This window comes from Rhinolophus sinicus, chromosome 14 (assembly GCF_057876585.1).
Source record: "Rhinolophus sinicus isolate RSI-liver-muscle chromosome 14, RSI-T2T, whole genome shotgun sequence".
Taxonomy (NCBI): Eukaryota; Metazoa; Chordata; class Mammalia; order Chiroptera; family Rhinolophidae; genus Rhinolophus; species Rhinolophus sinicus.
The window spans coordinates 7349184-7374943 of NC_142514.1; the positions used below are offsets into that span (position 1 = coordinate 7349184).

The 25760-nt window shown below is 52.4% G+C and overlaps 1 protein-coding gene across 1 annotated transcript; it reads right to left on the reverse strand.

Moving 5' to 3' along the window:
- Positions 1 to 2042: 2042 nt before the first annotated feature.
- CIROZ (ciliated left-right organizer protein containing ZP-N domains) lies at positions 2043 to 25032 on the reverse strand. Its single transcript, XM_088791350.1, is given in 18 exon segments — positions 2043 to 2145; positions 6693 to 6797; positions 6799 to 6893; positions 6895 to 6966; positions 6969 to 7459; positions 7462 to 7835; positions 7926 to 8377; positions 11665 to 11681; positions 11798 to 12210; positions 12299 to 12361; positions 13548 to 13710; positions 14153 to 14264; positions 15120 to 15158; positions 18084 to 18227; positions 19820 to 19962; positions 23021 to 23182; positions 24576 to 24627; positions 25015 to 25032. Coding segments are annotated over 18 exon segments (3018 nt in total).
- Positions 25033 to 25760: the final 728 nt, after the last annotated feature.

Here is a 25760-nt window from a genome sequence, read left to right on the forward strand (position 1 = left end):
CAACTAGAGGTGGCCTCAGGTGGTTAGGGGGTTGGAGGCAGGGTGCCCTGGCCCCAGTGGCTGTGATGGATCCCATGGAGGCCTGGACAGGAGAGAGGGAAGCAGGCAGTGAGACGGGAAAGAGGGAAGACAGACAAGTGGAGTTCAAGGGCTCACCCTGGCCAGCGTCTGCATCCACCAGAGCCCACTGAGCCTGGAGACCACATTGCCACCTCCCCTCCCAGGCTGCGCAGTCTGCAGCTGGCTGATGTAAAACACACATGTTTTGACTGAAGCTGCTCCCCCCACCACCACCTCCTGAAAAACGCCAACATTAAAGGGAGCGTAGCTTTGTAAAACTGAAACTGTAAAATGCTTCTGAAACCCAGCCCCGGGGATTAAAGAAACCACATGAAAAGGGACTTGGGACGACCTGGACGCTGACTTCCTGTTCAGAAGTTCGCTCACCATGTGCCTCCCACCCGGCCTGGTGGCTCAGATTGAGGAGGAGGAGGCGGGAGGAAGGCCAGGGCCAGTGGGGGCCTCAAGGGGGCCTCCAGAAGTCCAAAGCTCACTAAGGTCCAAGACCTGACAACCTTGGCCATGGCTCTCCCAGGCCTCTGACCTCCAGGGGCCCTGAGGAAAAAGTGCAATGTTGCCCTTGGCCTTGGGACCCCACCCTATAGTAGTAACAGAGGGATTGGGAGCAAAGGCGACCACAACCACCCACCATCCCACTTCCCAACCTCTGCCAGTCTCCCTTCAGCTCCCAACATGGTCCTAACTGGCCTTCGACCCTCGGAGATGTGGGAAGTGCCTGGTGGAATCACCCCAGCTCAATCACCCCAGCTCAATCTCCTGTCCAACCAGGCACAGGAGCCAACTGTGGGTTCCAATCCCATCTCTGTCACTTACTCAGTGTGGGACTCCCAAGGAACTACCATTGGAAGCGCCCCACCTTTTCCCTCCTGTCACTGAGCGGTGTGAGGATCGGTCAAGCGATGTTTGTACACAGGTGCTGTGACCGAGATGGTGCAAAAGTGGTTCTTCCCCTGCTCTCACAAGACAGGGTGTGGAGTCCCCCATTGGTCTCCCTCTTCCTACATGGCTTGGGCAAGTCACAGCCCCTCTCTGAGCTCAGGACCCTCCTCCTTGGGAAAAGAGGCTAGGATGGGTGGGGTCAGAGGGGAAGCCTGCGCTACAGACACTTGTGTGTGCGCGCCCGTCACGTACACTCCTGCACAGACACACTCACCACACCCTCACACACATCATACAGAAAAAGACCCACACACAAACACACACACTTCACAGGCCACTTGGTGGCCACCGCCACCCCCAGCTTCATCACAGCCCTCCCTCTGTTATATAAACTCCCCGTGCCCTCCAGTGTCCCCCGCAATCACTTACCTAATATTAGGATATTAAAAAATATGGCAAGATTTTAAGAGACTTATTAAAATGCAATTAGCAGCGTGTACGACTTAAGCAGGGAGATTATTTTTAAAAATGACTTGATTGTGCGGAATACCACGCACCTTCCCGAGACCGTAAACCTGCCAATCACACACATTCTCAAATGAGGCGCTTTCCTCACTTTCTCTTTGTCCTTCAGGATTTTCTCCTGCCCCCAGTGACCACGAAGGCTGTGGTCCCCCACCCACAAAAGCCACTGCCCACACACATACACTCTGAGCCCCCTCAAGGGGTCCCTCAGAAGGAAGCCAAGGGGTCAGTCAAGTCCAAGGGCAAGCCTGGAGGAGTTTCCAGAAATCGGCCAGAGGATAGGCAAGGGGATGCAGAAGCCGCGCCCCCACACGCAAACACACTCCCCGCCGACCCCATTAAGATTTGGATGCACAGAGGCTGCAGTCGGAGTGAAGGTGGCAGACTGTCCTTGCTGCGAAGCGACTGGGGGTGGGAAGGGCTCAGGGGCGAAGGAAGAGGTCCCAGGGAGTGGGTTACTGCTGGCCCCCTCTGAAAGCTGAGTCTCAGAGCCCCTGCGCCGCAGCCCCCCACAGCGCCCCCTCGGGCTAGTGTGACGGCGGGGCTGGAACGGTGGGTTATGCTGCCCCCTGCTGCCCGCTCTCCGCACTGCAGCCCCGCTCCTGGGACCAGGGGACTGAGCGAAAGCGCTCACAGGGTCCCGGGTCAGCCCTCCACCTTCTGCGGGGTCCACGAGAAGGACCCCAGGGTCTTCCAGGATCTAACCTGAAGACAAACACGGGCATGGAAACGTGGGGATCGCTCTCCGACGGTCCCCTCCCCGGCAACCCCACCCCTGGCTGAAGGAGTTTATCAAATGTGCTCTCTACTTCCTGGCATTAGGCTCCCGCTGGCACTTTTATTTCAACCATAAAAAGGCTATTTCATTGAGAAATAAAGTCCCATCTCCCTGACGTGTAACTCCTTTCAGAGCTCTTACTTAGCCACCAGGCAAAATTTATGTTTCCTGGATGCTGTCTCTGGGGATTGCAACTGGAAATTGGGGAGATAGAGCTGGAAGGGGGGGATTTCCTTTACGGCTGATGGACGTGTGTTAATTCTTTTGGTCTAAGGAGCCCAGAAACCCAGCGTGTCCAGGAGACAGCCCTCACCTTGGAACAAGGAGACTTGGATATGAGTCCCGGTTCTGCCATCTTCGCTGTGTGACCTTGGGCAAGGCGCCAAGCCTCAGTTTCCTCTGCTGTGAAATGGGAAGAACTATTCCTCTCTTCCTCAGAGGGATGGCACTAACTGCAGTGAGCAGATAGAAGTGGAAAGTACCTGGAAGCTGTCAAGTACTGCTGTCATTATGAAAGAAGAGGAATTCTCTGCCTTAGGGGGGTGTCCCTGGCACAGATTCTCCAAGAATCTCAACTTTCACGTGTATCAGAATCAGCTGGAGGGCTTGTTAAAACACAGATTGCTGGGCCCCACCCCCTGAGTTTCTGGATTAGTAGGTCTGGGATAGAGCTCAAGAATTTGCATTTCTAATGAGTTCCCAGGTGGTGCTGATGCTGCTGGGACCCTGTTCTGAGGGCTTTGAGATCTGGGATGTGGGACAGCTCAGCCTGGGCCTCGGGAGAGGGTGGACTAGCTGTTGGGATGTCACCTGTGGAGCAAGGTAGGGGTGGGCTCTGGCCAGCTACATTTCCATATTATGCTATCTTGTGCCCCCACTGGCTTGTCCTGAGATCTCTGGCAGCCCACACCCCCAGAGACCAGAGCAGCAGAGGTGTCAGGAGGTGGGCTGAGCTGGGGAGGATGGATACTCAGCGGCAAAACTCACCATTTTCACAGGATGGGCCCTGTTATCCTAGAGCGGAGGTGGCCCGTGCTGAAACAGAGACTCGGAGAAGTGCATGGATTTGCTCAAGGTCACACAGCTTGGGCAGGACACCCAGAAGAAAGCTCTTCCTAGCCCTCTGGTTATGCAGTAATTTGGAAGATTACTAAGTTGATGACTCCAATTCCACTTTAAGTGATATTCAAATACCCAGTGGAGACTTGCAGCTAAGACAGAAAGAGCATGTTGGTAATAGAAGAAATCTGCCGTGGGACGCATCTAAAATCTGGGAGTTTGAGACCTTCAACAAGGGAAAAACAATGAGCCTGGATGGAGCAGGGTGTGAAAACCGGATTTGTGCTCAAGGAGGAAAACCCAAAAGGGAAAATGGGCCACTGGCTTCTCCGTGTAACAGGAGAGAAGGATGATGAATGCATCACAGACCCGGGGCTTCACTCACAGAGTCATGGCGGGGGGCGGAGGTGTGGAAGATGAGGATGAGAAGCTACCCACATCTAAGCACCCGATATCCCAGATCGTCTGAGACCCACCTCTCAGGGAGCTGACCAGAGGGGAAGTGCCACTCACTGTCAGGATTTCCCTCATGGCAGACACCCAGCCGTCAGCCATTAACAAATGACTACAAGACCTGGGAAGTCTCAACAGGAAAACTGGAGGTCGCCAGGCAGGGAGACCACTCGAGCACACACGTGTACACACGGCCATGGGATCAGACACAGGGGCCACACAGGTCCTTGCGGACTTGGAGCCCTGGTCACAGATCTGGGGTTATCCCTACTTGGGGGAGAACAGCAGCCCGAGCACCTTCTAATTAAACACGCTGTCCCGGTTTTGAGTCAGTGCAGAGCAGAGCGAGGAAAGGAAGAGAAGTAAAGTGGTTTGTTCCAGCTGCGCAGAGCTGGGAAGGGTGCCCAGAACAGTTAATGCCCAGACCCTCTCAGCCTTGCAGATCGCCGCCTGCCTGGGGGGAGAAGAGCCACTTATGCCAGGTAAAGCCTGGCGATTTCATTAACTCCATTCCCTTTGTCTCATCTCCAAGAACGCAGGGTGGTTAAACATGAGAAGGGCTTGGTAAAGGGTCAGCCCTGGTTTACAGGACTTTCTCGGGTGTGTGAGCCCCTGGTCTGTGAGGTCCCAAAGCTGGTGGCTCTGCAGAGATGGACAAGGGGAAGAGGTGGATGGGGCTGGTGGTGTGGGGTAGGCACGGGGAGAGATAGTCAAGGAAAGAGAGGGAGGGAGAGGGAGAGACTACAGGCCAGTGTTGTGAGATGGAAGATGTGACATGTCTCAAACGTCACTGGCAGCCACCTTCACTGAGCCATCTGGATGCTGGGTGGGAGCTGCACAAGCCCTCAACGAGGGGCCCTTTGAATCACCTTTCCTTCTAGCAAGGTGGGCTGGCCTGTCTCACCCCGGGCCCCCCATCCCCTTGCTCTGCTCTTGTCTCTCTGACGTCCACTTTCCAGCCAGCTTTTTCAAACCTGCATAAAATCTGGGCTCCTGCCTTGACCTCTAGGTCCTGCAGGCCCACTCTTCCTTCCACTTCCTCCTGCTTCCTCCACCAGCTTGGATGGCCTTCTTTCTGTCCCTCCAACCCTCCCAGGGCCCTTGCACTTGCTATCCCTCTGCCTGGGTGCCCCACCCCTAGCTCTTTCCAGGTTTACCTCCCCAGAGGGGAGCCCCAGCCGTCCCACCCAAAGCAGCCCACAACCCACCCCCATCCAAGTTGTGTGTTTGGAGAGCACTTGGCATTGTCTGCAATTGTCCATGCATGCGTCTATTGTCAGTCTCCACCCCCGTCACATGTGCACACTAGAACTTCTGCTCCCACATGAGGGACTTTCTCTGTCCAATTCACTCTCCCTTCCTAGAGCTGGAATAGCGCCTGGCACAGAGGATGCACTCCATAAAGGTTTGTCAAGTAATGGGGTCCAGGATACGCACTCAGGAAGGCAACAAGGCGTCTGGGGAACCAGCTGACAGTGAGCCCATAGCAACACAGCACTGGGCTCCACCCACCTTCCCCACCAGCCTCTGAAGACCTGCTAGCCGTGAAGCCATGGGCCCCTGTGAGCTTACCCAAGCCTAGGGGAGGTCAAGGCCTTCTTTCCTCCCCAGCCCAGAACACCCAGCCAGGTATCCAGGGAGTGGCCGGAGGCTTGGGCCTCTTCCTGCTGACTTCCCCTCTAGGTGTCAGGCTTGCCCTGGCATGGGGGCTGCTGTCCCTGGGCAGGGGCCACCCTCAGGAGACCCGCCTGGTGGGGGGAGGGGGCTGGCCTTGGAGTCACGGCTCCGATTCAAGAAGGGAAATCATCTGAGCTTTTAAAAAATTAAATGGAGTCAGTAATTTGATTTCAGGGAGAAGCTGAAAACCTCGTAATGGCAGAAGCAGCTCAATTCCGTGCTGAAAAGGAAAAGCCTTAAATGGGGCTATTAAGCTTTTGCTGGGATGGATCTGCCCGGAGAAGGAGGAAGGAGGGGGGCGGGCAGGGGGAGCAGTCGTCCTGTAGCTAGAGACCGTTTATCAGCCAAGACAACCCTGATTATTTATTTATTTATTTGTTTCGCGCTGCTGAAGGCCTCCTCTCCTTGGCTGTGATCCAAGTCCCACTTCCAGTGATGGGCCGACCTGGAAGGGGAGGGGGTGCCACCCTTCCAGGGAAGCACCAAGAGCCACTCCAGCTCAGGCGACTGCTGGGCTTCTGGGCCAGGGAGTCTGGGAGCACTGGGGTCCCCCGAGCTCAGTGGGGTCACTGGAGCTGTCCAAGACACCAGAGCAAGGGAGAAGTAGGTCAGGAAAACACAGCAGTAACACTCCCCATTCTCCTCCCATGGGGTCCTTCAAGAGACCTGAGGTCATGGTCCCTGGAAGCCCTGGGGGGGGGGGGGTCTCACACCATAGGATCTTATCACCACCACCCTCACAGAGATATCTGAACTATGGCTGAAGGCTTTCCATGCTCCCCTGGAATGAGCAGACAGCCCCTCAGCCTGGGCCTGGGAGCCCAGCCACTCTGATTTGCTTGAACGGAAGCAATAAGAACCACAAGAATGGCTCACGGGATCTGAGCACATGTTGGATATGGGGGTTGCACTAAAGGCTTTGCGTCCATTGCTTCATTTACTCCTCAGTACGCCCATGGGGGAAGAAGTCATCCCCCATTTGACTGATAGGTGACTGAGGCACAGAATAGTTGGTGCCTTGCCCAAGGTCACACAGCTGAAGAGCAGAGGGACTGTGACCTGAACCACAGCAGCCTGGCTGCACAGCCTGCAAACTTTCCCCTCCCACCCACGCCTCCTCACATTTAACAACATGGGCTGTGCCCTCAGTGGGGCATCCAAGCAGGTGGAAGGCATGTCTGAACACTGCCCACGCCACTCCTTTGCACTTGGGGTCCCTAGGGGCACCCTCACAACTCACCTGGCAAAGGGGCCTCTCAGAAGCCCCTCCATGATATTCTGAAGCTCAGGACTGTGAGGGTCAGGGCTGCTTGCCAGTGTGGGCTCTGTTGGACCCTGCTGGGTGCCCCTGGCCAGCAGCGACAGGGTCTCCAGGCCCAGCAAGGCTGGGCGAGGCAATGTCCGGGGGAGCCCACAGACTCTGATTTGCAGACGTGTGTGCGCAGTCCCCACTCAGCCTGTTCCACCAGTGAGCTGGGAGCTGACTCTAGGCCTCACGCGTTCTCTGACCCTCCCACAGATGGACTGTGCACTTCCTGGAGGTGGAGGCCAGGGCTCTCATGAAGAGTGACAGGTAGCCCCTTTCTGCTGGCAGCTGCTCAGTGGTAAAACCCAGTGCGGGGGGGGGGACGCTGCTGGGTCCACTGTGTGCCTCCCACCATCCTAAGGCCCTCAGGCAGGCACGGAGGGCCTGGCCGTGGCCACCACACCTAGAAGTATTCACTGTTAGGGCAGTGACTGTGGCATCTGCCCCGAGCAGGAAGGCATGTCCCAGCCCCTCCATGTCCTGTCTTAGTTCTAGGGAGAACAGGTGCAGGTATCCTCTGGCCCCCTTCCCAGGTGGCCCTATGGCCTCCATAATGGAGGGTGTTTCCTGGGACTCTCTGGGGGAACAGCAGAACCCAACGCTTCTTCAGCAGGCTGGTCAATGGATGGAGTTCCTTGCGGCCTGGCCAGGACCCTCCTGCATAGGCTCAGTTGCAGCTACATCTCCCCCTGACAACCCAGCAGGAGGGGACTTCCTGGTGGCTGGGCAGGGTCTTGCTCAGGCCTTATCATTCCTAGAGCGTCAGCTAGGGTGGCATTTGGCCTTGAGACTGGGAAGACTTTGCATTGTTCAGCCCCTGGTGAGGTGGCTGAGGACGTCCTACAGACTCTGGGGCCAGTGGCTGAAGACAGGGCTGCCCAGGTAAGCCTGCTCTCCCTGGGTGGGCCTAGGGACCATGCTGATCCTGCCTTGCCCTGGGAAAAAGGGAGACAGTGGATGTCCAACTTCTTCCCATAGGTTTGGCTATTTGCAGAAATGGTCCAAGCTCCTTCCTTAGTGAGGGAGCAGTGAGAGAGAGAAGGCATCAGAAATAACAGGACCTGGGCTTCAGCTGCCCTGAGGCTCGCAGTCCAGAGAAGGGCCTGTAGGAGCTGTGACCTCCAGCGGGTTCTCTAGGCCTAGTTTCCAGGCTCCATGCCTCAGTTTCCCTCCTTCCATTTGTGTGCACTGACCCTCCCCTCCACCTCCTTTTGCTGGGTCTCAAGGCCGTGGGAGGCTATGAACCAGGCAGGACAGCTCGGAGGGGGACTGCCCTCGGGTGGGAGCTCTGGGGGCCCCCACTTTCTCTGAGGAATGTTCTGAATTTGAGGAGCAGGAGAAATGAGTGGGGCTCCCTTTGGAAGAATGGTGGTGAGAGAGAGGGTCCACCAGGTCTTCTGAGGATGTGGCCCTTCAGAGGAGCCTGGGTAGAAGACAGGACGATGGGCTTGTACTGGACGCTCCATGGAAAGGTTGGTGAGTGAAGCTCTGAGAAATCCCTTCCTGGAGGCCCCCACGGCGGATGGTCCTGCAGTTTGGAACTGGAAAGAGGCAGCAGAAGGCATTCCTCAGGTCTCAGGTCCTGAGGACGGTGGCGAGGGAGTGGTCCTCACTGTGAGCTGGGGCAGACAACTTTTCCTGAACCTCCCAGAAAGGAAGCAGAGGTCAGCCCTCTTCCTAAGGAAGCAAAATCCTCTGACATTCTGCTGGAGGGGTCACACATGTCTTTTTTACAGATGGGGAAACAGAGGTTTGGGGAGGTCAAGTTCAAGCATTGGGTTAGGAACTGTTTTCACTGGCTAAACTTCACAGACCTCTGACCTGAAGTCCTTTTTGAGTATATGTGGGCATCGAAATCTGTTTTTGAAACTGAATCACAGAATGTCTGCAAACAGCACCTGGCCCTAACTCCCTGGCCCTGCCTGATACCACCAGCAGGTTTCATCTTTGAGCCACGCCCTATTTTGAGGCGAAATACATCAGCCCAGCTGCAGAAACCACATAAACCAGAATCAGCCTGGACTCAGATGACATCCGAGACCAGATCACTCTTTGTTACGCGTGGGAGAGGTCTCCTGCACACGGAAGGATGTTTAGCTGCGTCCCTGGCCTCTGCCCACCAGGAGCAGTAGCATCCCCCTGAGTTGGAGACAATCAGATGCGTCTCCAGACATTGTGCAATGTCCCCTGGGAGGCAAAACTGCCCTCCACACCCCACCCCCATTGAGAATGGCTGGGTTAAAGCTTGCAAATTCTGGCTCATGAGTCAAATGCAGCCCTTACACACATTTGGTTTGGCCTGCAGAGGGTTTTTAATATTTTTTTAATTAATAGACAAAATTTTATAACCAGCTTCTCCTGGAAAATCAGAAGATTTGGCCACACTGGCCTGCCGCCCTACAAGGTGGGGATCGACTCCAGCTAGAGAGGGTAACGCTCTTTATCGGGGTCTGGTTGCTGCCAGTTCACTGGAGTCTCCACCACTCCCTATTGTCTCCTACACTGAGCTTTGCGACCTTTATCCTCCTATACTTGGGCGGTGGGTTTTCGAACTCCCTGTGTGACCCCTAGAGGCATTTTTGTCAGTAACCCCTGCTTTAAAATGTACAAAATGTTTAGCAATAGCTAAACCACCCTCTTGGTTTCTCTTCTCCAGGCTGGACTCTCCATTGCTTCCACTGTTCTTGACATCTCTGATCTTAAATAGTTAGGATTTCTCCTGTAGGTTCTAATCACTTTGGGGGCATGGGGAGGGGGGAGAAGATTTTTTTTTAAATCTGTAACCACCAAGTGCTTAGGCAATCCTGGTGCATTAATATTCCAGCACAGGAGTCACCTATTTACATAGAAAAATGTTCTTTGCCTAACACATTTTTAAAGAATTCCTAGTGAAAATTCAGTCCAACAAGTCTGTGTTAAGTGCTTACCAAGGGCAAGATTAAGGCTCATGAGGAATAAAGTGCTGAACAAGACGCAGCCCCTGAATGCGAGGAGTTCACAGACTAGAAGGAGAGAGAGGAGCGAGCGCTAGTAACTATAATAGGAATAGAAAGAGCTAGAAGCTGCAGGGGATGTGCAGGGAAGGTGTGCTGGGAACCAGAGAGGCGAGAGATACATTCTGGCTGCTGATATTAAGTTAATTAAATGAGGAAGAGAACATTCTTTCCCCGTGTAAATCTTTCCAGACAGGCCAAAAAGTCTCCCTAAAATGTTCTTATTGCTCTTGCCAAGCTATTTTTGTGTTTTATTTACTGCGTCCCTATCAAGGACCAACCCTCTGTTCAAACCCCAGGAGAAAGGTTATCTGCTCTTTCGCGTCCTCCCCGGCCCCTACCCCTACCCTCACTTCCCCCCACCCCCACCTGCACCCCTGCCGTCCATTATAACTCTCCCGACATTTCTTCTCTCCGCTTCCAGACTGGACACCAAAGGACAGTATGGACCAAATCTGGTGGCCTCTGTTCCCTCCTGAGCCTCACACGGGGCTTCCCATGGGGCAAGTGCTCAGTGAATTTTTGCTGGATAAAGTTCTGGTCCTCCCTTTCCAAAACCAATGTCTTCACTGCAGGAAACTGTTCCAATAAAAACAGCCGAAATGTGTAAAAACTTTCAAGAAACACTGCCATTTTTAGCAGACGGTTAGAACTCATCTCCCCACCAGCCTTTTGCTTTGTTTCTAATTCTGAATTTGGGGCTAGATGTGGTAGGCAGTCCCCCCTTTTAATCTTTAAATATAGTTCTGAATATAATTACATTTTTATGCAGCACCAAAACATCATATCCTGGTAACGGGGCATTCTTGCACTGCTAACATCTGAGTTAAATCTCCTTCACGTCTGTCTTCTATTGAGGACTGTGAGGAAGTTTAAGATGAAAGTGACCAACATCATTTGTGAATTATGTGTATTTCCTTATGCTGTATTTCAATGGGTTTTGCTCCTGGTGGTTTTGCGAATACCAGGTCGTCTGGTAGCCGTGCTTTCACTGAAAACCCCTTTTAAGACACGAATCCCATGATCCTGGCATGGAGGACACACACCATGTTTAGAAGAGGGTTCGTCTTGGGTGAAGAAATAAGTTGCATCGCGTCGTCCTCCTTGCCAAGGAGCCTAATCCATGTCGTAAGTGACCTGAGGAGCTGGAGCCCACACAGATAGCTGAGCGGATCCAAATGGAAACGGCTCATCTCATTCCAGAAACCCTGCGAAGCTCCTAACCCCATCATCTCCAGTCCTCACGACAGGTACCAGTAGTCCCATGTCTCAGATGGAAAAACTGAGGTTCAATAAGGTCAAGGGACTCACCGAGGTCCTGCAACTGGTGAGCAAGCTGATGTGCCCCCCAGTCAGTTTGACTCCGGAGCCAGTGACATCACCACTGAGAAAGATGATAGGAAAGGAGCCATTTCCAAATGGAGTTGGAGCCACCCTCCCAGAGGAAAGCCTTTGCAGTCTTGCTCCTTGAATCTTTGGAATGTCTGAACCGGGCAAAATAACCTTTGGGTAGAGCCAGACCAACAGTGTCTTCCAAACAACTGTTTGTAAAGCTAACAGGAAGGCAGACCTCCTGACCACAAGGGCTGAAAATCAAGGACAGTCCTTTAGAATCAGTGAACAGCCACGTATAGTTAAAGAATAACTTAGTTTATTAGCTCCAGCAGAAATTCCTTCCTCCTATTCATGTAATTATTTCCCTTCCCTTTCTCAGAAAAGCCCCTTGCCTTCACCGGTGATCGGAACATAACTTGGGTTTCTGCCTGAATCTAATGCCCCCTGATAGCAATTCTTCTTTTTTCTTTAAATCTCAAATAGATGCTTGTTGCTGTCACTTTGGCTTTTTATTTTTAAGTTAATGCCACTTAGATCCGATGCTGGTTCCAGCCAGCACGCCTGACACCATCCCTTACCTGGTTGGGTGTGGGACCTGTCAGGCCCAGGAAGGGAAAGCCCTGTCACAGGAGAAAGAACCACAAGGCTCGGGAAAGAGGGCCCCTGTGGCATGTGCCTGTTACCAGCAAGCACGCCCTTGTGGTGACTCACCCACACACTAGAAGAAGCACTCCACTGTCCAGAGGACGGGAGCAGCCATCTCAGCAAATTCCAGGCTCAGTGCTCCCCTACAGAGAGCTTGTGTTCCCGGGGTTCCTTGGGCCACCTGGCATTGCTGTGGGGCAATGAGGAATTCATTGCATGTCGCAGGGTGCATCTCCTGCCCTGTGGCTGTCCTCCGTGGGGTCACCCTGGCAAGAGTGCCAGGCCTCAGGGGCATAAATTGAAAAGGTCTGATGTCAGCCGGCCCCACAGATCTGCTCTCTATGTCTCTGCTTCCCCATGGTGTCAGTGGCTCGAAGGAGAAGGGGCCGTCAAAAGGGGCAGGACAGCTGATGCCAAAATCAGGACAATGACCTGGACCCGGAGCCCCCCAGGATGCTAACCACCACACAGTGCCCGTTTTCCATCACTGAAATGGTACCAGACTCAGAGGAATTTCAGGCTCACGCTTCCCCGGAAACAGAAACCTCTTTCCTTTGGACCACAGACCTCTTTTGTCTCTGCTTGGGACTATGAACTAAGACCTCTCACTCTGTCCGGGATGACACTGGAATGGGGATAGACACGTGACACAGAAAAACATACATTTTGCAGGCACGTGGACAAAAGGGTGTTTGCAGGACCTTAGCCAGGGGCCACCCCCATGATCAGCACAGCACACTTTCCGAATCGGTGACATGAGATTACCTAGTGTTTAGTATCTCCCCCTGGGCTGGAACCTGGCTGCACAGATGAAGAAGAGAACAGAAAAGGGCCATCCCAAACCCCTGGGGGATCCTGCCATTTGCGAAGGTCTGTAAGGAAGCAGGGGCCAGGAGCGGGGCTGCCCCCTGAGAAGCTGACGAAACGTCTCTGCCAAGACTGTCTTCAGCTTTGGTGACTTAGCCTGGTGCCCTTCCATTGCCAAAGCTGCTCTTAAGAAATCAAGCTCATATCAGTTGTTTACACTTTAGCAAGAATTTTACTGTGTCAGCCGTCTCACGGGGGCATTTTCAGCCAGCTCTGCAGTTGCTAAATGAAAGCATCTGTCTCCAAATAAAGGGATTTCAGGCATCACAATTCAGGGAAGAAATGTTTGGGGGCTGGGCAAGACCATCCCCAGTGCCCTAAATTCACCAGAGTCCTGATCGTGAAGTTTGGTCCATGATAAAATTCTAGACATTGGAAAGTCGAGTCGTCTCTGACCTACCCCCACAGGACGAAGCGTCTGATCCACCTGCATATGAAATTCCTTCGAATTTAAATTCCCTGGAGATAGGAAATGGTCTTCCAGATTCCGGGCCTCTCTGTATTACACCCCAAGCTGAACACAATAGGTAACACATACAGGGTCTAGCTCTTGGGTCCCGATTGCTGTCAGCTCACAGCGCCCTGCAGAGCCTGATGAAGGCTGCAGACCCTCCCCTATCTTTGTTCTCAGACACCTTGGAGCCCATCTTGGGACCTCCCAGGAGCTTGAAGACCCCCAGTTTGGAGGCCTCTAGTAGATGATTCCACTTTTCACCCACATTCCACACCCCACCCATACCTCACACACACCCATGCGCTCCACAAAGAGCAAAGGTCTCTCTTTGTCCCAAGCAATTCCGGAATGCTTGGCCAAGATTGGGGTTAAGAAGAGAGGTGGGGTGGTGCCATGGGGATAAGGGGTCCAGGAGAGAGAAGAACACAGAAGGGACGAGAGAGCGCTGATGCTGGGAAGGAGGCGTGTCAGGGGCACTCCTGGGCCTTCCCCGATGGGCAAGCAGCTTCTAAAGAGTGGGCATAGTCACCGCTCCCCAGCCAGGGTGTCAGGAGCTCCTGGTGCACCAGGGGTGCAGCACCTGGTGAGGCAGGAGTGCCCCCTGTGGCCTCTGAAACTGCTCTCTCCACAGGTCTCCCCTCCCAGACCAGTCTCTGGACTAAACCCCAAGGGTCACAGAGCCTAGGTCAGGGGCTGTTGCTCCAATGCAACCAGGAAATAGTACTATTTAGCCAGGATATTTTTAGCAGGAAGCCAGCTCGGAGCAAATGTCATGTGAGCCGTCTTCTCTTACACGGCAACTTTGGGCTATTTAAAGAGATGGTAATTACGTTCCTGCCACCATGATCAGGACGAGCTGAATGCATGATTGCAGGAGCCCCTCATTTGCCGTGCGGAGCACTTTACGCTAATGGGGCCCAATTTTCAAAGCTGCCTGCCTAAATCTGTCCGGTCTCACAGGTGGACATTTGAATCAGCACCGGAGAGGTGGCAACCTGTTCTTTGGGGCCTCATAACTGTTCCCAACAGCAGCTCCAAGGGTGCTATGCCTTGAGACCCCCCTCGAGACCCCCCTGGCAGGGCTGCTGCCCACCACTGACCGTGCCTCTGAAGAAGGTCTTGCTTCTTGTTGATGTCCGTGTGCAATCCCATCTGGCTGGCATCTTCCAGAGAAGCCACCAGCTCCCCTTGAAGGGACAGCAGCCATGGGGTCTGGAGAAATAGGACACACTCATAAACAATCTGGCCAAGGAGATACAGTAACCAGAGGGTCAAACAGAAAGTGCACTTGAGGGGGACACTCAGGAAAGAGACAGGGCCACGGGGAGGCTGGGTAGCCGGCCACTCAGGGAGGAAGGCAAAGTGGATGGACACCTGCACTCCTCATACGTTAGGGAAGCAGGCCCCTTGCAGGAGGGTTTGGCACATAGTAGGTGCACTATGTGGCTGAAAGAATGAATGCACTGTTACCCCTACTAGCAATGCCACCCAGACCACCCACATGCCACACAGGCCAGGTGCAACAGGGGCTCATCCTCAGCTCCATTTGCCAAGGCAACTGGGGCTTTGAATAAACGTGGGTGCCTAGGGAGGGGTCCTCAGACTCTATCCTAGGAGGGCTAGTAGAGGAAGTTCAGAAGGAGACTTGAGGAAGGGAAAGCTGACTTCAAATACTCAAAGGGATGTGAAATGGAGAAAGGAGACGTTCCCTCGGGGAGGCTGCGGAGAACAGACCCAGGACCACCAGAAGGCAAGTTTGGGGAAAGAGCAAGAACAGGTGCCCTGCAAAGGAATGAGCTCCCCGTCACTGGAAGGAAAGTTAGCAAGGGAAGGACCTTGGAGCGCCGCCCAAGGTGGAGGCCCTGAGGTTTCCTCTCCGATGGGCTCAGGCCTCTGCCTGGAGGGCACTAGGGGAAGCTTCCAGCTTCAGCTGCCAAGACAACGGCCCAAGAGAGTTGGCACTGCCCACCAACACTCTCCAAAGGATCACAGAAGTCAAAATCTCCTGCCTCAGAGTGTCCCTGAGCACCGCTGGCAGAACCTTCCAGAAAGCTGCTCCTGCACCACCTGTCCACTGGTGCGTCCCAGGGTCAGGGGCGGGGAGACCTGCAGAACAAAGAGGAAGCAACATCTCCTGGCAAGCGGTAAGCAAAGGTGAGTGAGTAAACATTTCTGCCAGAGCATATAAGCGCTGGCAATTACCCCAGCAGGAGGCTGGCGAGAGAGAGAGCAGCGGCAGGGCTGTTTGCTCATCAAGACAAGAAAATCATTTATGTGCTGGGACTCGAGTGTCAACAGACCCAGGGAAATGTCGTTGCCTCAGCTGCCGCCCTCGGCCGACCAAGGGGGCAACTGGGGTCCCCAGCACAGCTGGTGAGGCACTGACGCCTTCAGGACCTTGGGGAGTGACGAGGAAGGAATGGGGAGAGGGCGAGGAAGAGTCAGTATTTCCCCTTGCCACCACCAAAGCTGACCCACTGTCCCCACACCCGCTGCAACCTGGAGGAAGGCAGGGAAGCCCCTGGAGGCTGCGTTTTAAGTAGGAGGGAAACAATTCTGCTTAAAGAAGGAAGGGAAGAAGAGATCAAATGCGCAGCCAAAACCGCGGTGCCCTTTACGGCCCCACGCGGAGGCTATATTTAGGGCCGAGGACATTCCGCCGGACCTCGGGCAGCCTGCACTGGGAGCAATCGCTAATCACTGCATTGAGTTTACGGGTGCCCCTGGGCACACTTAACCCAGGGCAATGAATAGTTATTGCGAGGCCTCCCGCTCGGGACCTGTGGGCACACTTAAGCGAGCACGCGGATCGCTGCGAGCGGGCACGGCTCGGGTACACCCTTGGGCACCCTGCGCCTTCAGCGGGGAAAGGCAGAGTATTAAATATCTATGTGCCCTGTGCCCACAGCTGCATTTAGCCAAGGGCAAGGCAGGTGAAACGGCTTTAATTAAAACTTAATGCAAGTTCAAGGTGCAGGTACGGAAGCAACGGCTGCAGAAGTCACCAGGAATGAATCAGTCAATTCGTTGAGGTTCTCAGGTCGGGGAAGAGGGTGGCGGGGAGGGGGGCTGGGGCAGCGGAGACTTGTCTTCTGTCGCATGCACGCTGCCCACCTCGCTGCGTCTGTGCTCTGGGATGTGGGGGCACCACAGGCTCCCACACCTCGTTGGGAGAAGGATGCTGAGTGGACATCCAGACTTCAAAGGCAGGTCATTGGAGACAAAGCAGGTGCTGGGGCTGAAAGCGGAGCCTGCTTTTCTCAGCAACTCGGGCCACTGTCGAGTGACATCGACAACACCGTCCCCCTGGCGGCAGCTCCCAGAATTACAGGCCCAGGGCAGAGGGAGAAGGGACCAGACCCTGAATGTCAAAGAATCTGGTGGAAAGCTTGGAGACCTGGGGGTAGGGCCCTACAATTCTTAGAAGGACCAACACCGGACTTGGCATGGCCACTTGTGCCACTGAAAAGGCAAGCAGTCAGAGAAAGCCCCACCCACTCAGCCCTGCTCCTCACAGCGGGAAGCAGCGGAATACCAGAGGGGTCTGCCCATCTGCCCAAGATGGCAGTGAGCTGGGCTCAGAGCTAGAGGAGCTCAGGTCTCTGAGCCACGGCCAGCGGTCTCTTCCTGCCACAGTGAACGCTCTTTAAAATTCAGACCAGATGATAATACAACTATAAGCTCTTCCTAGAGCAAGAGTCCACATCTTATTCAAATCTGTGCCATTAGCACCAGCACAGTGCCTGGCATATAGTGGGCGCTTAATAAATGCTTGTTGAATGGATGGTGATTGTCACAGGCAGGCTTTTCGCTCCAAACTCCTCCTTTCATCTCTCCTTTCCTTTTCTCTTCCTTCCCCATCCCTCCTCTTTCCCTGCTTGGTCCGTTTTCCTCCTACCTGGCAGGGGTTACACACCAACATCCCTCAGGCCTAATTCAGCCATACAAAGTTTACAAAATTAGAGTCAACTTTTTTTAAATTAGGAGATTTCACATACAAGTATAGATTCCCAGTTTCTCTTGGACAGTTGGGGAGTCTGGCCAGATGGGGCTGGGGTAGGGTGGAGGCCACCCCTTTGCAGGGGCCAAGGGGGCCAAGCTGTACTGGTCCCCGCTTGCCACCCCCCAGCCCCGCTCTGCCTACTTCACAGCCCAGCTCTGCCACTTACCCGCTGAGGGACCTTGGGCACATCCCCTAATCTCTCTGTGCTTAGTTTTCTCATCTGTAGAATGGGGATAATAATAGCACCCACTGCATAGGATCATTGTGAACATGAAATGAGTTGATATTGACAAAGCGGTTAGAACAGTGCCCGGCAGGGAGCCAGTGGCATGAAATGTTTGCTAAATGAATGAAGACACGAGTAAAATTCTTTACTGCCTCCTCAGTCTGGCTCACTCGCTTCTGCTGAGGGTTTGGCCCCTGTAGGCATTAGCGTCTGTAACCTCTCCCCCCACCCGAGTCTTGTTCAGCTCACAGAGGCTGCCCCAGGCCTAGAGAGAAACCTGACTTCAAGGAACCCACAAGGCAGTGAAGGAGTTTGATACTGGACTTTGGGAGAAGCCTCAGTTTCCTTTCAAATGGAAACACTACACTTGATTGTATCTGAGGTCTTTTTATGGCAAAAAGCCCCTAATCCTTTCCCATTATTCAGGTCAAGAAGGACCGTTCAAACTAGCAATTTTTTTCAACCCAGAGAGAAAGGACAGTTTTGCCGCTTTGGTGATAATCCCCATCCTTTCACTGTCCCCTGTGCCGCTATGACGGGAAGGTGAGAATATTAGCTTGGAGACCCGTAATACTCCCACCCCCACCCCATCCCATCTCCTCCCAACTGACAAAAGCACAGAAAAAAGCCCAATGGAACCAGACACCCAGCCAGTGCCCACGAATGTCCACAAGAGAACGATGCCACACTGTACCTCCAGCTGTCACCACCCTGCCCGGCCTCACCTTGAGGATCAGGAGCCATGACCTCTGGAGAGAAGCCCCATTGGGGCTGTGCCCTCATCCCACCCCCGACCCATTACCTGAATGAACGCAGATCAGCTGTAGACGCTCTCTTGGCCCAGACTGGACATTATCACTGGACACTTCATTATGTAGCGGTCGCTCTGCTCCAACCTTTTCACCCCTCTTTGAAATATTCTGATTTCCAACCTGTAATTTGTTTTCTGGAAGTAGGGCAAAATTCATGTGTGCAAATGAAAGAGGAAAACACAGTTAATAGGCCACAATTATAGGTCAGTGACTATTCACAGCAAATATGATTAACATCACCGATGGGAAGCCAGACAGTTCTCTCGGAAGAGGGCTGGGAAGTGAGACCGAGGCGGCAGGGACTCAGAACCTGGCTCTTACTTCTGGGCTCCGGCAGTTCAGCCCCACCAAGAAAGCCCTCAGGGCTGGGGGGCAGTTGTGGATTTCAGGGAGGTCAAACTTGGTCCAGACAGAACAAGGGCTTGTGCCTGAATGTCCCTTGACAGGTGACAAACGTGCTCACACCTTATCTGCTTCGATGCTCCCAGATGTCTCATAAGGTAGGCTTTCTTATCCCCCATTTTACAGATGAGGCAGTTGAGGCTCAGAGTAGGTAAATAACGAAGCCAAAGGGTGGGTGAGGTGGGGGGAGGGGTGTCAAAGAGGAGGGTGAATACAGAAAGGAAGAGAAAGAAAAGGAACAGCATAGTGCCTGAAATGTCTTCCCCTGTTATGGAGCACACCCCCGTCGGGAGAAACTCTGAGCTTGGTCAGAGAAGCGAGGACAAAGAAATGAAGGAAAGCGGAAATGGAGGTGAGGAGGAAAAGAGAAAAGGAAACTTTCAGGGGTCTGCGGGGCGGTCTGCACCCTCTCAGGAGCCAGGCAGTGGAATTTAAGCAACAAGAGTGCCCAGGGAGTTGCAACCCTCTGAACCCCACCCGGGCCATCGGCCGCTGCTTAAATCAGGGCAGCTTACTGTCCTCCTGGCCCTCCTCATCTGGCGGGCATAAACCCACCCCTGGAACCCCAGCTCTGAAATCCACTTCTCCGAGCCATTCCTGGGCAGGGTCCAGGTTGCATGGGGCCTGAAGTTCATGCAATTTTGGGGAAGGGCCTGTTTAAGAAAAACAATACAAAACGATCTTTTATTTGCTAATTTTACAAACTCATATGGTCTTGTAAGCACATAAGGTGCCACAGTGCAAGTGACAGGCCCTGAAGCTTTGGGCCAATCAGCTTATGCGGATCCAGCAACACCATTTATTCACTTCATTAAGCACTTATTAAGCACCTACTGTGTGCCAGGCCCTAAGGCAAGTACTGCAGGTGTGCATCCCCCAACAAAGACACTGCAGATCTAGCAGGAGAAGGTTGGGTGAGCAGATACGTTATGAATCAGGGTGGCAGATGCAATGACAGAAGCAGGTACAATGCACAGAGGAGGAGTGATCAACAGTCAGGAAGCCTGCCTGGAGGAGACAGCATGGGAGCTGGGTTAACACGCCTACTGGTGTTTTGAGCTCTACGCCTGGAAACTCAGAGAAGGTGGAGCCTGGGTCTCACCCCTCTCTTCTGTGTCTTTCAGCTCTGTTTCTGCAGAGGAATAAGGGTAAAGTGCCCCCTTTCTTATTAGGTTGGTGCAAAAGTAGTTGCAGTTTTTGCAATTATTTTTAACCTTTTGCACCCAACATCTGTGCTCAGGCTTAGCTCCTTTTGTCTCCCAGAATGGACGCTTCCCAAGAGACATCATCAAGTGTCCCTACAGGACATATTTCCCAAACCCACCTTCTTCTGCACGAGGCAGGCCACGTATCAGGCTGGAAAAATGAAGTCGCCACCAGGATCAGGATGCAGCAAGTGGTCCCGTTGGGCAAGAAGAGAATCCAGACAGTCCCTCCTGGGCTCGATGATGAGAAAGGACAGAAAGCCTAGATAGACGCCCCTTACCTGTAGGAGATAAAAATAGCAATAACAGGAAAGGGCCTGGAAAGGTATACACCAACAGGAAATCCCACTAGTTCTACCTTTACAATTTATCTATAGAGTCCCACCTCTTCTCCCCACTCTGGTCCCTGGCCTGAGTTTCTGAAGCTGCCTCCTCTCTCGTTTCCTGGCTTCCTCTCTCATCCCTAATGGTCTGTACTCCACATAGCAGCCAGCGGGATCCTGTGCAAAACTAGGTCAGATCATGTTCCTCTTCTGCTCAAACCTCCCCAGGTTTTTACTCCAAGGAAAAGCCAAAGTCCTTGCAGTCCCCACATGATTTGGCCCCTCACCTCCCTGGCCCCCATTTCCTCACCTCCCTCCCTCTGCTCCAGCCACACTGACCTCCCTGCTATTTCTCAAGTATGCCAGGCACACTCCTACCTCAGGACCTTTGCACTGGCTGTGCCCCCTCCTGGAGGTCCCTTCTCTTGGATACCTGCCTGGCTTACTCCCCCACCTCCTTCAAGTATTTGGGTAAATGTCATCTTCTCACTGAGGCCCACCCTCTTATTACCTGTATCCTACCCCCTGCTTCCCTTTTCGGTAGCACTTAGTCACCTTCTAACCTGCTCTCATTTACTTATTTGTTGCTGTGTTCCTCCACCCAAATGTCAGCTTCATGGGACCACGAGTATCTGTTTTGTTCATCACTGTCTCCCTAGCCCTAGTGCCTAGAGCAGAGTCAGGCATAAAACAGGCTCAATAAACATTTGTTGAGTGAACGAAATAGAGAAATATCTCTGGGTGGAGAGATTCCGGGTAGTTTTTATTATCTCCTTTGGATTTTCTCTAGTTTCCATAATTATCTTGTATTGCTTTTGTCATCCTTTTTTAAAGTCATTTTTAAAAGCTCACAGTTTCATTTGCAAACTCTTGACTCAATTGTGTATTTGATGGGAGATAAAAACACCATTTCAGAAAACAGCTCTGGAAGGCTTTCTGTGGGGGAGTCTCTGGTGACATGCTTTCCTTTTCAAAGCACACAGCTTCCACCTCTATCTTTAGCAAGAGAGCAAGGCTAGGAAGGCTGTGAAAGGTAGGCGATCACTGGGGAAATAAAGTGTCTGAGCCTGGATGTGCAAATTGACCTGGATCGTTTTAGTTTTGCATTCACGTTTGCGCTTTGTAAATATTTGCCTGGCATCCCGCTGTTCACACCTGCCTGCTGTCCCCTCAAGTTTATGGAAGGCAGCAGGCACCGTCATTTCTCCATCCCCACCTGGTGCTGCAGCTAGCGTTGCCGCCTGAAATGAAAATGCCCGCGAAAGCCACAGGTGTCTCTGACAGCGCCTAAAACTAATGGCCTGTGGCTGGCCGCTGTGACTAATTCTCTGATTATTGACTTTATGATTTTACGCTTAAAACTTCTTTATAATAACACACAGAAATGTTTAATGGGCTCTATCCAGAGCCATAAAAATTACTTATTGAACAAGCGTTTTAAAACTATTAATCTATTGTTTTCCATTAATAATGGCTCTCCAAAGAACAGGCGACAGCTTAATGTATCCAACAGCATTTCTCCTCGAAAAGCGGCCTTTTAATACATAAACGCCGCTCCCAAGGCATCACGTGCTGGCTGGCCATTGGGCAGCTGACCCTCCCAGGACAGATACAGGCCCCATCAGCCCCAGAAGGTGCTTTAAGGATTTCCGAATGAACAAGGGCCCTGGGAGATTTTCCTGTCTCTGAGAGAGATCGGAAAGCCCCTCTCCTCGATTTCTCTCTTTCTGTGCAAAAGACAAGAGGAATCCCAAGGGCCTATGCCACACGGCCAGAGATGGAGAACAGATGGAAGCAGGCAATTTGCACACCTCTCTTCTCTTGTACCTTCCTGAAGTTTCCAGCTAATTACCGGGTGGTACCCACCCCCTTCCCACTTTTTCTGTTGCCAAGCCTATGGCTGAAAGGTTTCTTTGATATATGCCCTAGCTTTTTACTATTTTAGGTATGCAATTCCCCCATCAAGCACGAGATGGCTTCCCACTTCAATTGTGTAAGAATCACCCCTTTAGTCCCACATCCATTTATTTTCCTGGGTGGTTTAGATTTTGGAGCATATTAGCACCAGATGGTCACTTCTTCTAGGGCTTCAGGTTGTTTGTTCATTCAACCAATATTTATTGAGTATTGTAATGCAGGGACTCTCGTCCCACTCCCTGCACAAGAACGCAGGATATGGTGAGGCCAAAAAGGAACAGCAACAGAGCAATTGATAGGGGAGTCATACCACCCTATTCTCACTGGCGGCTGGGTTGGAGACACAGGAAGCAGGAGCCGCAATCTGCTGTCGGCTTCTCTGCCAACCAACCAACCAACCGCCACTTGCTAGCTGCAATGCGCCATCTGCTTTTATGCCAACCAACCAACCCCACTTGCTAGCCGCAACCCACAGTCGCTTCTCTGACAACCAACCAACCAACCAACCAACCTGCTGACGTAGCCACAGCAGTTATATTAGTGGCTAATGGCTAACCGGTAACAGCTGATGGCCACCCAGCCACAGCGGACGGCTATCTGATTACAGCTGATGGCCATCTAATAACCGAGACAGCACCTTTCCACGTGAGGCCGAGAGCTTGGAAACTGCTCTCTGGGACTCTGTCTACTACATACCAGGCAATGTTCTTGGTTCTGGAGAGAAAGCAATACACCAGAAACTTTGGGCCTGACCTTCACTTTCTGTGGGGGAGTACAGATGACAAGCAGGTGAACAGTCGTAGATATTTTTTAAATAGTGTTGAATGCTGAGAAACAAGTGGGATGAGATTGTGACTTGGGGTAGGTGGGTGGGGATTGCTTTAGATAGAGAGTCAGGAAGGCTTCTTAGAGAGGCAGCCTGTGAGCAGAGATTTGAGTGACAGGAAGGAACCAGCTGTGAGAAAATAAGGAGGCGCATTCCAGGCAGGAGAAAGGCAGTGCAAAGGCCCTGGGGATGCGGTATGCATATGGCATCTCTCCTTCGGTAGAGGCCCTACCCAGCCAACCACTGTCTCTTACCTGGCAAGTGCAGGATCCTGTTCAGAGACTGCCTCAAACCCTGCACGTCGCTCCTGGGTGCCCACAGGGCCAGGTAGTCTGAAAAGCACTCGGCCTGATCTGTCAAACAAGATCCTCCGAGAAGGAAGAGAGCACTTCTCCTCCCAGCCCTGCTTCCATGGACTGGGGAGGAAGGGGCACATAGGAGTCATATCATCACAACTGAGAGGGACCTTTTATTCCATGCAGAGGTCACAGTTCACAGAACGTCTTAGCGTGGGGCTTCCCAAACTTCAGTGTGCCTACAAATCACCGGGGGGTCTTTCTAAAGTACAGATTCTGACTCAGTAGGTCCAAGGCAGGGCCTGAGATTCAGCAATTCTAAACCAGCTCCCAGAGATGTTGATGCTGCTGGTCCAGGGACCACACTTTGCGTAGCCAGGTCCTAGAGGTCATTAAATCCAACCACTGTGTTTTACAGCGGGAGACAGGGAGTGTCATGGGGGGCATCCAGCGGGGTCTCTGCTCCCGTTCCCCACATAAGAACGCAGGACATGGTGAAGCCAAAAAAGAACACCCACGGAGCCATAGATAGGGGAGTCATATCACTATATTCTCGCTGGCAGCATCTGCCTCTCTGCAATCGGCTCTTGCTAGCTCAGCCACCATCTTCTTGCTAGCCCCCATTTTCTGCTAGCGTAGCCACAGCAGTTATATTAGTGGCCAATGGCTCACTGGTTACAGCTGACGGCCAACTAGCCACAGCTGATGGCCATCCAATCACAGTTGATGGCCATTTACTACCCGAGTGAGCACCTTTCCATGTGAGGCCGAGAGCCTGGAAACTGCACTCCTGGCTCTGTCCCCACAGGGAGCAATGTGGCTTAATGGTGAGTGTGAGTCAGAGCACCTCTGTTCTGTGTGTGTGTGTGTGTGTGTGTGTGTGTGTGTGTACCTGTTGCTTAGTTTCAATTGCTTCCTGTGAATTGATTGTATAATGATGATGGTAGTGATGATAGTGATGGTGATGGTGATGGTGATGATGGTGGTGATGGTGATGGTGATGACAGTAGTAATGATGGTGGTGGTGAAAATGGTGACAATGGTATTAGGTTGGTGAAAAAGTAATTGTGGTTTAAAAGGTTAAAAAGAATTGCAAAAATTGCGATTACCTTGGTACCATCGTAATAGTAATGATGCTGATGATGGTGATTATTATAATAATGGTGGTGATGATGATGGTGCTGGTGATGATAGGCCTTTACTGGGTGGATGTAAGACTTGAATGAACTAATGTATGCAATGTTCTTTGCAGGGTGCTTCATCACAGAGACAGTACCTAAACCGACAGCTCTTACCATAATGACAATTACTGTCGTCCAAAGACTAAAGGACTTGTCCATGGTCATAGAGCAGCAGGATCAGGTGCCTAAATATCCCCACCATCATTTTCCAGCTCATCGCACAATCAAACGAGTTAGAGTGTCAGACAAATCAAATAAACGTTAGCACACATATGACGCTGAGTCAATACTGAACCCTATGTCATTTTCCTCTGCTGGTCGGAGAGGCACACCTGACCCCTGGCAGGCCTCAGGCTCGTCACTGGGGACGTAGTCTGCCATTGTCTGGGAGAGTCAGCGGAGAACGTGGGGGCTCTGGACTGAAGCTGCACCGCATAGACATGTGATAGCCACATGCAGTTTAAAACATAAGAATAAGCCCTGGGTCAGAACTTGTTTACTAGTCACTTGACTCATAAAGGTGGAGTAGGGACAAGCCAGGGCCTCCTTGGAGCTTTGCGGCTCAGCTGACTCCAGGTAGAGGGCACCACCTATGCACAAGCCAGAGGTAAGAGGCCGTATGCAGTGTTCTGGGGACACCCTACCCCTACCTCTGCTCACCATACCTCCAATCCAGTCTCCAGACAGCAACCAAGAAGGATCTTAAAATGCAAACGAGATCATGTCAGTCCCTTCTCAGAACGCTTCAACGGCCCACACGGCCCTGCTCACCTTTCTGTCCTCTTCCATCGCCACACTACGGCCAAGCTGGTCGTTTCTCTACCTCAGGGCCTCTGTATATGCTGTTCCCTATGCCTGAAACACTGTTCCCCATTCCTCACATGGTTGGCTGCTCTTCATCCAGTAGGTCTCAAGCTTCAGTGTCACCCCCTCTGGGAGATCTTCCTTACCACGGCCACCTAATCTCTACCCCAGGCTTGTGCTTGTTTCCTTCCTGGCTCACATCACTGTTGGAAATTGTGTTATCTAGTGGTTCACAAGATTTCTGCACATTTCTCCTATTTGCATGAAAATAAGCACAGATAAGCTTGTCTCCCACCCAAGTGAAGGTGAGCTCAGGAAGGCCAGGGAGTCTGTCTGATTCACACTCTACTCCCAAGGCCCTTCCATTGAGCTGTGCCTGGCACATAGTAGCTGCTCAGTAAATATCTGTCCAGCAAATGGCTGTGGCTAGATCCTAGCATGCCCTGGAGAAGGGAATGGTGGAAGTAATGATTTGGTGAATTACCAGTTTCCCTTCTCCCCCCAACACATAAATTATAAGCTCCATAAAAAGACATAAATTGCATCTAACTTATTCCCCACAGACCCCCAACACTTTGCCCAGTGCCTGGCATCCACAGACACCTGATACATGTGTGTTAAATATGTCTTTTATCACAGTGCACTGGAGTTTTCTGTAATCACACAGGAGCGACAATGTCAAGTGAGCTAGCTTGGCCACAGTAAGTAGACTC